Source organism: Rosa rugosa, chromosome 4 (genome assembly GCF_958449725.1).
Source record: "Rosa rugosa chromosome 4, drRosRugo1.1, whole genome shotgun sequence".
NCBI lineage: Eukaryota > Viridiplantae > Streptophyta > Magnoliopsida > Rosales > Rosaceae > Rosa > Rosa rugosa.
The window spans coordinates 9,678,923-9,691,284 of NC_084823.1; the positions used below are offsets into that span (position 1 = coordinate 9,678,923).

General features: G+C 36.7%; 1 protein-coding gene and 1 long non-coding RNA gene across 2 annotated transcripts; one reads left to right on the forward strand and one right to left on the reverse strand.

Moving 5' to 3' along the window:
* Nucleotides 1-2,451: 2,451 nt before the first annotated feature.
* Nucleotides 2,452-7,065, forward strand: LOC133706585 (uncharacterized). Its single transcript, XR_009844624.1, has 5 exons — nt 2,452-2,658; nt 2,782-3,019; nt 3,101-5,889; nt 6,373-6,489; nt 6,881-7,065. It is a non-coding gene; the product is annotated as an uncharacterized LOC133706585 (long non-coding RNA).
* Nucleotides 7,066-9,488: 2,423 nt separating this feature from the next.
* LOC133744301 (kinesin-like protein KIN-4C) lies at nt 9,489-12,268 on the reverse strand. Its single transcript, XM_062172436.1, has 9 exons — nt 12,189-12,268; nt 12,061-12,142; nt 11,862-11,914; nt 11,577-11,633; nt 11,293-11,460; nt 10,972-11,104; nt 10,711-10,764; nt 9,972-10,517; nt 9,489-9,866 (listed from the first exon to the last, which is right to left on the reverse strand). The coding sequence occupies exons 1-9, from the start codon at nt 12,266-12,268 to the stop codon at nt 9,489-9,491; spliced, it is 1,551 nt and encodes a 516-aa protein (XP_062028420.1).
* Between the last annotated feature and the right edge of the window lie 94 nt (nt 12,269-12,362).

Below are 12,362 nucleotides of genomic sequence, written 5' to 3' on the forward strand. Positions count from 1 at the left end.
AATGTGTCAATTATTGTTCCTTTATATTGTTATTCTTTAAACTAATATCTTTATCTATAATTTGAGCATATGAAATTGGTTCTACTTGAGGTAAGATTTATAGTTTTATTGGTATTACCCTAACTTTTGCAGGAATTGCAATTCATGATCAGTCCCCTTTATGCAAAGCACACATAGTCTCACCTATGTGATCGACACACCATATCTAATATATATGGTGCATGTATTTTATTACATACATGACTGAAGCTTGCAACAATCAGGGGGAGATTCTCATTAGGGGGAGCATTCAAAATCATGCTACCTAGGACATATGCGCGTTGTACTCTTTTTCTCCTTCGACCAGGGTTGTTTTTGTCCCACTGGGTTTTTGTTGCCTGGCAAGGTTTTTGACGAGGCAACATTAAACGCGTCCAACACCATATCATTTAGTGGTGGACATCCAAGGGGGAGTGTTATAAATATTATATAAATGTGGTTGTCCACTGTAAATACTCATTAGTTATGTCCTTATGATGTAAACATTACTCCTATATAAAGGGGTCTAATGAGAATGAAATACACTCTTCTACCTTCTCCATATTCTGTTTCTCGCTTCTATCTCTATATTTTTCTCTAGTTTATAACAGAAAGTTATTATTACTAATTTCAAAGCTCTTGAAAAATATTTGAATTTTTAAGTTAGTTAAATTTTATTTTTGAGCTTAAAAGTGGAAAGTATAGGTCGCTACGAGTTCACAGCATTTTTCGGTGAATTTTTCGAGTTTCCGAGCTATTTTTAAAGAATTTTTGAAGTTTGGATAGAAATCACATTTAATTGGCGACGTGGCGCGTTGCTATTGGTGGGCATGTATTACTTGCTGACCAAGAACAGCAGCACCAACGTGGTGCATTGGGCAATTTGTGCCTTAGATGTTGACATGTGGTAGATAGACATGAAGCAATCTATCAGATTCGGACATGTGGCACACAGGTGTTGGAAAATTAGTTGTGCTCTGACATGTGTCATTCATTCATTGACCAAAAACCACAAACTTTACCTATTATGTCGGTTCCATCAGGCCTATAAATAGGACCCAACCAGATCATAGTTCTCCAACAATTTTCGGAGGGCTTCTCTCTCCTACATTTCTCTCTTTCCATTTTCATTTTCTCTCTCTAGGATTTGTTTTTGGCATAACTTTTGAACCGTAAGTCCGATTTAGGATCCGTTTTCGCCCACGGATTCGTCTTGACGTGCTCTTTCTATTAGTAGAAAGAAATGTTTGATTTGGTGACTTTATTTTTGACGATCTAGAGACTTGATTTTGTTACATATCGTCCACGATTGTTGGAAATAAGGTAGGGGGATCTTGGGGAAACTTTTTATGATTGGATGTTGATTTTATGTGCTTCGTGTATATGTTATTCTTGTTAATATTATTTTTGAATGATTTATTTGATAGTATTTGAATTACATGTACTAAATATACGTTGATCGATGTAAGTGCATGTTTTCATGGAGGTTGTTATTTATCAAGTGTAAAGGAGTTGGGGCAAAATTATGATTATTTGATGATTGTGGGAATTATCTTTTGTGTAGTTGAGTCTGAACATTGTAGGGATCAAGCTCACGCGAGCCCGTGTGCACAATTAGGTTTAGAATATCGGCGATATAATTGTCGATATATTTGGGTGATTTGGGCTTGGAGATCAATGTTTCAGACAAGATGACTAGCAAGAGGGGATTGGGGGATTTGATTGAGTCAGGGGGTTAATTTATATGTTTGGATATTTAAGTCACAGTTGTAAAACTGTAAAGTACACGGTATGGGACGTATAGACTTGCTTATTCTGATATATGAATTAACGGGTATATAAATGGAGTTGGATTGCATCATTGTTTGATATGCATGTTATAATTGAAATACATGATTATGTTATTTTTGGTCAATTATCCATGAAGAGGTTTTATGTCCCTACTGAGCCGCTGGTTGAGCTCACCCCTTAACAGATTTTGCAGGTATGGAATCAAGATACTAGAGCAAGAAGTTCCGATATGTATATAATGTCAAATGGGTTGTGAAATTTGTGTTTTCTTTATGTTTGTTTGGAATAAAGAATGAGTACTAGTGTACTATGTGATAAAGACTATGTAATATATGCTTCCGCTGGAATTTTGAGATCTTGTTATCTAGTTGTTAGTCCACGATTTATTTTTGTCACATTTTGATTAGAGAGATTTTAGTTCTATAATTAAGATGTGATTCACACCTTAACTCGAGATTATAAGATTAGCTCGAGTCAGGGTGTGACAGTGTATTTCAATTAATTTCCTGGATCTCCTATCGTTCCGTTTCGATTATTATTGAACTCTAGTCAACTAACATGCTTCAATATCGTTGGCTGGGTTTCACTGCGAATTCCCTTTTCACTCTAGTTTGCTAAATGAGAAGCCTCCAATCTCCCCCCCCCCCCCCCCCCCCACATCCTTTATCACGACTATTCTCTGTGCATCCAATTTCACAACGAAAAAAGAAAACCCTAGATTCTTGGGGAAAATCAGAGTGAATGTCAATGACATCTTGGGTTTGCTCAAAACCATGCATCCCTTGTAGCGGGAGAAGAAATCGCGGCCTCGCAAGGGGTCTCAGTGCAAACCCTATGGCATTTCACGAGGTAATCTCTAATTTCACTTCAATTCAACTAATTTTGATTTATTCGATGCCAGTTTTCTCAAATTTTGATGTAATAAATGGTGAATTGAATTGATGGCTTGTGTTTGGCCATGTCGAATTGTAGGTCTATACCCTAATTGGCGGTGTGCAGTCGCAGCTCAGAAAAGGCCCTCCAACTAGTTGAGAAGGTTATTAGGTTTTCTGATAGTTCATTTACTCATATTTGTAATGCAAAAGATATTTGTATATGGCAGTATGCATTCTTGAGCTGTCTCGGATTTGAATTGCTAGTGGTAGGTGTCGGCAATGCCTTCCTTTTACAAATTCTGCACGGAATGATGACTTACAACTTTTACCATTGGGTGAGTTTTTATACATTATGAAGTGTGCCTCCTAATGCTAGTTCTGCTCAGAAGATGTTTATGGTAACACCTACTTTGCAGATTAGAGTTGTCAACGGTGTCCTGCCTATTGGTGACTATTCCTTTGCTAAGAATAACAAGGTATCTAAGAATAACAAGGTATGTACAGAGAAACCCCAACTGTGCTCGGAAGTGGCCTCTCTTCTTATAGAATTGGAATTCTTACTTTGTATCATCTCATCTGTGAATATCTAGCTTCTTATTTGTTTATCTATTCTTTTAATTTTTTGTGTATTTGTGGATGTTATCAAATACACTAACAAAGAGTCTGAGAAGCATTGACTGATCTTGTAGCCTGTAGGTATCAAATAAGTATTTTATTTGTATGAGCGTGTTTAATTAATAGTGAGAGTGCTTTTGGATTCATTGGCTTATTTTCTAATATTATTTCTTATCTACAATATAATGCCAAAGTTGACTACTACAAAACCTTGACGGGAAGTGTGTATTGTTAAACCTGGAGGTATCCAATTGAAGGTAAATATGTGTTTATCAAATTAATTCTTGTACGTATATATAGATTTTTTTTTCCTTCCTCTTGCACTACTGTCTTTGTTCATAAGAGTGAAAAATGTTCAAATTTCTTCTTCCACTGCTGCCTTTGCACTAGTAATTAAGCTAGAATCTATACCAACAAGGTATCTATTGCTGTATGTATTTATATTGACTGTTGCCGGTGTCCATCTTTTTTAGCCAAATTCTATATCGTTTTCGTGATATAGCCAGCAAGGTATCAGTGATTTCAATTATAGTTTGTTGATGGATTTTTATTTTTTTTTGTCACTCAACTCTTAACTTCTGGACAGGTGGCCTGTGCTAATTCAAAGAAGTTGCGGTTTTTCCATAACTACTGATAATTCTGGAAATGAGAATTCTCTTTTCTTTTTTCATCATAGGATGGTGGACAAGTATTAATGAAATAAATAGGATTAAATTATGTTTAGTCCCTGTACTTTGTCCCTCTCATCGTTTCAGTCCCTGACATTCTAATTTAATCTAAAAACTCCCTGACCTCACAATTTCCCTCCAATAGGTCCCTCCCGCGTCAAATTAAGAATTGGCCTTATCTGAAATGTCCAATATACCCCTTTGTTATTTTTTTTTCTTTTTTCCTTTTTAATTTCTTTTTTTCCTTTTTTTTCCTTTTCCTTTTTAATTTCTTTTTTGCCTTTTTTTCTTTTTTCTTTTTCCTTTTTAATGACCATCGTATCCTGCTGCATCGGTAGCGCCATGTCGGCGAACCAATCCAGATCAACCCGAAACCCCAATTCTTGTTCTCCACGCCGGCGGCCCTTTTTCTTTTCTATTTTCTTTTTCCTTTTTAATTTCTTTTTTCCTTTTCCTTTTTTTATTTTTCTTTTTTCCTTTTTAATTTCTTTTTCCCATTTTCTTTTCTTTTTTCCTTTTTCTTTTTCCTTTTTCCTTTTTAATGACCATCGTATCCTGCTGCATCGGTAGCGCCACATCAGCGAACTAATCCAGATTGACCTGAAACCCCAATTATTGTTCTCCAAGCCGGCGGCCATTTTTCTTTTCCATCACTATTCTTCTTCTTCACTTCTGGTTTTGGTCAACTTGGCCATCAAAAACCATCATTTCAACCAGACCCAATATCTAAATCACCATTTTGAGCAAGACCCAAAAACCTCAGGGTCTGAAAAAATGGTAGTTTTCAGTGAAAAGTTTCCAATTTGAGGCTTGATGTGGAGAGAGAAAGTGAGATTTGAGTGGGAGAGAGAGAAGTAGGCTGTGAAAACAAGAGTGGAGTGGTTTAGCGGCGAATTTCCAAGCTGATTGGGATCTGCTTGTGTTTGGGAGATGGTGTCGGCGACGATGGAGGCGAGGGCGGATCCCAATAGAGGGAGATGGCTTCAGAGAAGGTGAAGAAGTGATCGATCAGCTCCTAGCCTCTTGCTTTTGCTCGATGTCCATCTCTGCACCGCCAAGCTAGGTCTTTGTTGGGTTTGGTTTCAATTTGGGGAGAGAAACAGATGGGTTGTGGAGTTTGATTGGAATGGAATTGGTGGGTTGAGGAAGGAGAAAGTAGGCAAAACGAAAAGAAAAAAAAAGGAAAAAAAGAAATTAAAAAGGAACAAGAAAAAAAGAAGAAAAAGGAAAAAATAAATTAAAAAGGAAAAAAAGAAAAAAAAAAGGAAAAAAAATTAAAAAGGAAGAAGAAAAAAAGAAAAAAAAAAAAGGAGAAAAAGAAATTAAAAAGGAAAAAGAAATAACAGAGGGGTATATTTGACATTTCACTTAAGACCAACTCCTAATTTGACGCGGGAGGGACCAATCAGATAGAAATTTTGACGTTAGGGACTTTTCATATTAATTGAGAATGTCAGGGACTGAAACGAAAAAAAAGTCATAGTACAGGGACTAAACATAATTTAATCCAAATAAATATACAAAAACTTCATAGTGTCCCATAGTTGCGGTTCACAACTCATGCTTAGTGGAAGATTTCATTTGGGTACTATAAAGTGCTAAATAACCTTGCCTCATTAAATGGCATGTCCCATTATCAGCCTTTGGGCTTCTTTTCAACAGCTTGGATTCAAATCCAAGCACAGCCAGGCAATGCCTTTTTTTAGCTGAGCATCCATGTCCTTTGTTAATATACCACCATGTTGAATTTATTTTGAATATGTTATGAGAATATTGACTGCCATGGCCAATTTAGTTTGTGCGTATCCTGTAATACTGAAAAACCTGCTTACTTGCCGATTGATACTGTCTTGCAAGTGCATGTATACATCAAGTGGCGTACGACTAAAAATTGGCCTGAAACTGATGATGCTGTTGAAAAGGTGATTTCAATACTATGTGTTTCATGGTGTTGTTTTACTAGCCCTTTACGTCCATTTTAATGTGTGTGTGTGTTTTTCATGGTGTTGTTTTACTGGCCTTTTACATCCATTTTAGTGTGTGTGTGTGTGTGTGTGTGTGTGTCTGTTTGTGTGTCTTTGTTTGTGTGTGTGGTATTTTAGACCGTTGAAGAACTGGTTTACACTAGGAAGAAGTTTGTTTATAAACTTGAACTGTTTAGCTTTCAATCCATTTAATGGATGAGTTGTCGCACAACCTGGATGAGTGTGTAAAGCTGTTAGTACTGTCTGTGTCTGGTAAAGGAACATACCATTTGCACGAGAGAAACACTACCTTTAAACCTGAACAACTGCATTGTTCTGACTATGGATTGAATATGGTAATTGTTATTATAAAAGTACTACCATACTTCTGCTCTAATCTGCCTCTTACATTCAATCTTTACTGTTTTTGAATAATTCTAGGTCCATGAAGGTGCATTTGGTTCTGTTGGTGATGATCAGTCACTTCGTAATTACTTGGAATCTCTGGGACAACATCAGTAACAAGCATGTCTGTAGTTGGTCATCAAAGAGAGAGAGGTGAGTGATGTGAAACCCCCCTCCTACCTCTCATGAAAACTTGTACAGATTTATACTTTATGTTTTGAAAGCCCATTTTTATTCATTCATATCCATCATAAATACTTATGTTCTACTGATGACACTTAGATGATTAAGAGTTGTGATAAATATTAGTCATTCTTTCATCAACCTAGAAGACATACATAATTCATTTGGGATATTGTACACTCGGCCTTCTGGAAATATACCGGATGCATTTATGCTTTTGTTTATCTAATTCAGGCTTTTGGTAGTATTAACTTCTAGCTAGCTGCTGCTTTGTTATATAATTGAAGATTGTTAGCTGCTGCTTTGTTATATATTTCTTCAAGGTTGTATTTAACATTTGACTCTAAAATTTGTCATATAGGTAAGGCTTTAAAGCATCAATTCAAGCTTGGTGAGCAACTTGGTAAGCTTCTGTTTCTTCCTAGTCAGGCTTGGTGAGCAGCTTCTGTTTAATCTTGAAGTCAAGGAAGATAACTACCCTGTAAAGCTCAATTATCTTGTAAACTTCTTTAGAAGCTTCATTTCTTTTGTAACATTCATGAGAAAAATTAAAGTGTATCCCTTTTGTATAACCTTCATTCCTTTTTGTATAAGCTTTATTCCTTTTGTATAGCTTTTATCCCAAAAAAAAAAAAAAAATTGTCATGCCAAATTTTTTTTTATTGATAAATAACACTTTTGCGACGATGTTTTTGCCGTCGCAAATGACTTTGGTAGCAGTTGGTGGCGTCACTATTGGTATTGGCGACGGCATTTTTCAGTCGCAAGATTCTTGTGACGGTAAAAGGTTTGCCGTCGCTAATGCTCTTACGACGGCGCATTTGCCGTAGCAAATAGCATTGGCGACGCCACCAACGGCGACAGAAGATTTGCCGTCGCCAAAAGTCATTTGCGACTGCAAATGAAGTTTTAGCGACGGCATTGCGCCGTGCCAATGCAATTTTTTTAAGCAAATTTGCTTTTTGCTGTGATTAGAAACAAGAACTTGAACAGAAGCTTGAATTTTCAGGTTTTCTTGATTGCTTGATTCAAATCACTCTCGCTATCATTATTATCAGGTTCAAATAGTTTTTATTTTTCGGATTGTTTTCATTTGCTACGGCTTTATCTTCAATCTGTTTTGAGGGATTTGATTGTGTCTCTTTGCTTTGTTTGTGCTGGGCTTTGTGGCAAGTAGACTTACAAGTATGTGGTGTAATTAGAACTTGACAGATAGGAATACTGATGTATTATGTAATAGTTGGTTAGAAAGGAACATGTGAGCTAGGGATAGGTTTTGGGTGATAGATTTCACTTTTGGACAATAGATTTCATTTGAACATTTGTAGCCTTTGGTTTGTGGCACAGTTTCTTGCTTTAAAGCAGCTATTATTCTCAATTTTTTTTTTTCCTTTTTTTTTTATGGTAAGTGAGAATGTCTGTGATGCTAATTGCTATTTTCTGTGTTTAAGTATGTTTTTTTCTAATGGAAATTTAGTATGAGAATTGATTGTGCTTCAATTTGCAGCAGTCCAGTGATTGAGCAAAGAAGCAGAGGACGGCTTTGGGCTTGGGTTTGTGATTGAAATTATCTGCATGTTAATGTAAATGTATAATGAATGTATAAAACTAAGCAACAAAACAAACTCACTATGTTTGTGTTATTGAAATTTTCTGCCTGTTAGTGTAAATGTACAATAAATGTATAAGGCTTAGCAAGTAAACAAACCATGCCGCTGAGGTGTGATATTTGTGAATTATAAGAATTAATATTGTATGGTATCTTAATAGTTTGTATTATTATACTTACTGAGTGATAATTTGCTCTTGTTGGCACAGTTGGATTTGTATTTGTTATCTCAGAAGTAGAAGGCGATTCAGGGTTATTAGGTCAACGTGGAGGTGGATTTGGTTGTTGGTTTATTATCTTTTCAAATTGCGTAGAGAAACCAAAATAGGAGAAAGATAATGTGAGAGAGGGTTTATTATCTTGTAATACCCTTAAATTTTTAAAATAGAAGAAATTTTTTTTTTCTATTTAGATACTTGAATTGTATAAGGAAAACAAATAAATAAATAAACAATATGTAATTGAAATGAAACCTCTAATTTAAGGTTTCAAGTGTATTATGACTTTGCTTCCACCCATGCCTTTCGAATATTTTACTATCTTCTTTTTTATTAAGAATGTCTAGTCAAGGGGGCTACACCAGAACGAATCTAGTAACACAATTGAGCCAAACGGGAGTATAGGAAAAATTATTTAATCTGAGCCCATTCTGAGCTTTTTAAGCTTTAGCAAAGTTCAAATCGGATTAAAAGAAACAATCAAATCGAACTCATCACCTTATTGTTCACCTCAACATTGACAAGTAAGCATGGGCATGCTTTCTTAGATGTCATGATACATTCATCTCACAAAGTTCATAATTTCTGTTGTAGTCCATTAATCATATCTTTTACTTGTTAATGTTTAGCCTGAAGATCATCATATCAACTAATTTGGGGATGGGCAAATGGGCAGGCAGAAGTGGTGCAGAACAACGTCGACGAGTGCTGCTGGACTGATAGTCTGATACCTTCTTTTCGGTTTACCACCTGCAAATGCTTTGTGACTACATGTGCTATAATTCCAAGACCAATTGCATAACAAATTTATGAACAATGTGTCGGATTGAATTAATGTGGGCAATATCTCTCAATGGTGCATAGGTAGTAACTTGAACAACACTCCTGAGGACCATCTAAACACACCAAAGAAACACCTAAGCATCTACATCTCTCTTCAGCAATCAAACAGAAACTCAAAGGCTTTTGGGACTGATCAATCCTCGTAGCCGCAGTGTTTTGGCCATTACTAGCCGCCTTGAACACAATCAAGTGAATCAACTAACCTACATCATCGGTACTAGACATACATCTCCAGCTTCACAGCTTAGCGCCACTAATGGTATAGATAATGCCACGGTTCTTCTAAGGAGAAATGATATTTAAAGGCCACAGTTCTCCTTCTCATCTGATGTTTTGTTCTGCCGCAGAGGACTTCTTGGAGCAGGAACACCGGCCTCCTTATTGACACCAGATTGATCTGCTTTATCAGAATTCCTTTCTCTAAATAAGTTGCCACCATTTGATGCAGCTGATCGCATTGCCCTAGGAAGCTTCATAGGGATGGGTGCCTCTGGTGCCCCTTTATCTGCCCCTTGAGGAAGCTTCATAGGGATGGGTACCTCTGGTGCCCCTTTATCTGGCCTTTGAGGTGCTTCAGCAGTTGCTGGCTGCGAGGGAGGCGGAGCATTTGTAACCAGTTGGATTGTGGTTCTTCGCCATTTGTTTCTCTGGTTAGGCTTCGGTGCATTGGATTTGGCCTGCAGTTATAGAAATCATTTAGACCATAGAAGTTTTTAAGTGAATGAAACTAGACCAGCAGAATGAATGTCTCTATTAAGTTTTTGGGATAAGAATAAGTATACCAACGTATTTCCGATCTCTGAAAGAGCTTTTCTTCTTGGTCCACCATCATCAGTTGTTTCACTAGGCCTCTCAACTAATGCATTCTGAAGTAACCTGGCACCCTGAGAAGCAAGATGCTGATTCTTCTCTGTTTCATCAGTGCCTTCATCATTTCCAATTCCTTGAGCAGTTTCTTCTTCTGGAGACCCATGTACCTCAACTAGGCTGGATTCTCTATTTGAACACTTAGCAGGCACACAACCACATGATGGCCCACAGGCTCCTCCAGTAGTTCGACATTGACATTTAGTTGTTTTGCAGGAGGAAGTCTTGCTACAAGAGCAGCATACGCCCGACTCGCTTTTCTTCACAACACTGACTATCCCCTCACCAGTACTATCTAACTTGAAGCCTCCAGAGTCATTACTACTTTGCGCATTGAATCCCTCACTTGAACTTCCATATTTGGACTTTCTCTTTTTAGTCTTTGGCTTTCCTGAGGCTATCCACTCATCATCTGAGTCAGATATATCCATGTCCTCCAAGATGAATGATGTCCGTGAATCCTTGAGCACATAAAGCACCAGTAATTGAGTAAATTATAGGAATAAAGACTAGTAGTTATTTTTCAATCAACTGAAATCAGTTCATAATGAAAATAGGTAGTTTATAACATGTAAGAGAGGTTACAGACATGGTCTTATGAAGGTAAAATAAATAAATAAAAAAGCTTTCAAAAGGGAATGCCACTGCACTTACTAGCTTGCGCAAATCATACTTGTGTCCATTTTCAGATTTCTTCAACGCTGAGTTCTGTTGCAATAAAAGATTAACCAAACTAGAATTAGCATTCATGAATAGAAAAAAGAAAAAAGTTAAAGGGTTTCTCTAATGCTAGAAACCAAATGTGTCCACAAAGAAAAGACCAAGATGAGTATTTTAGTGGGTATCATAAATGAATTATGTTTGGTAGTGCTCCTTTCTACTCAAAGTTGTATTCAATATAGCTGTAGACTTCACCTGATGCATAAGTTCAGCATTCTTATTCTCCAACTTCCTGAGCGAACTACTGAGGCTTACTACTTTTTCCTTCAAATCTCTTATTTCCAAATCCTTCTCTCTGTATGCAACTTCTTTATCTCGTAACAGGCACCTTGAAAAGCAGGAGAAGTCTTGTTTTCAGTCATATACCAAAGTATGAGGGAGTGTATGACAATTACACATCATTTAGAAGAATTGTTTCTATTTGGGGAACTTCCAATGTCATATATAATCCATTAACTGGAGGAAGAAGCTAAGTTGAACAGATGATTCATCAAAATTTTGGCATCTGTAAGAGACCGAACTTGATTCCAACGCCCCCTGCCATTGAAACCCCGCTCGCGCTCTTCTGCTTCTGACAATTGTGATGCCAGAGATAACACGGTGCTAGAAGAAGTAGCAAGCATGTTTTCAAGTGCAAAAATCCTTGAATTTCTTGCACCAGGAGACATTATTTCCGAGGAATCACTGCATTCATACCATTGAAACAAAGATATATACATCATGTACACACAAGATAATGGACGAATTTATTGCAACATGACCACATGATATTGAAAATATTTGACTTCAAAAATACTCACCTTAAATTACGTTGTTCTTCTATTAGCTTGGTTCTTTCCTTGGCCATCATAGCACGCCTGTGGTAGCATAGTTAAAATGAAATTGATTAGAGAACTGCCACAAAAGAAACACTGTCCCAGTCAAAAACAAAGTTGATATACAGACAGTTATTGGTCAGAGAGCATGGCTCTTTTCAAATGAAATACAAAAAATATGGATAACTGCAACTCTGCAAGTACTGTTACTATGAATATATTCAACGTATCAGAGAAGTTGAGATAGATGCTTGACTAGGTTCTTAATACATGATGCTATTTTGCCAAGTGAACTGTACTAACAAAGAGAGATACTGCAAACACTGCAATTACAGGAATTTTGCCGAAGTTATATCCAATATACACTACTATCAAAAGTACAACTCCTCTCTAGGTTCACAAGACTCATGGACCTGACACCTTAAATGTTTCAACTTGTCTTGAATAATATTTATCATGCTTATCATACCCATTTCTTCATAAATGATGAAAACAACTGAACATGTCTAGAAAGCTCCAACAGCACCTTCAAGCAAGTCAATTCTAAAAGCCTTAAAGATTAATTCATAAACTAGTCCAACAGAATTAGAGGCTTACTCTTCAATTTGCCGCTCATACTCAGATCTTACTTCATGAGTCTTAACTGTGACTTCAAGCTCAAGTTCGATTGCCTGCATCAGAGCCTATATGGAGAAAACAGTTACATGGAGGATTACCACATCCCAATTATTATTATACATACATCTCTCTAAGAGAAATTCTTAGGCGGGG

Excerpts from the sequence above, each read along its gene's own strand:
- LOC133744301 (XM_062172436.1), bottom strand. The coding sequence starts at position 12,268 with ATGCAGGCAATCGAACTTGAGCTTGAAGTCACAGTTAAGACTCATGAA. Across the intron at positions 12,143-12,188 it reads TATGAGCGGCAAATTGAAGA|GCTTTTAGAATTGACTTGCT; the intron begins GTAAGCCTCTAA and ends TTAATCTTTAAG. Across the intron at positions 11,105-11,292 it reads GGGCGTTGGAATCAAGTTCG|GTGCCTGTTACGAGATAAAG; the intron begins GTCTCTTACAGA and ends CTGCTTTTCAAG.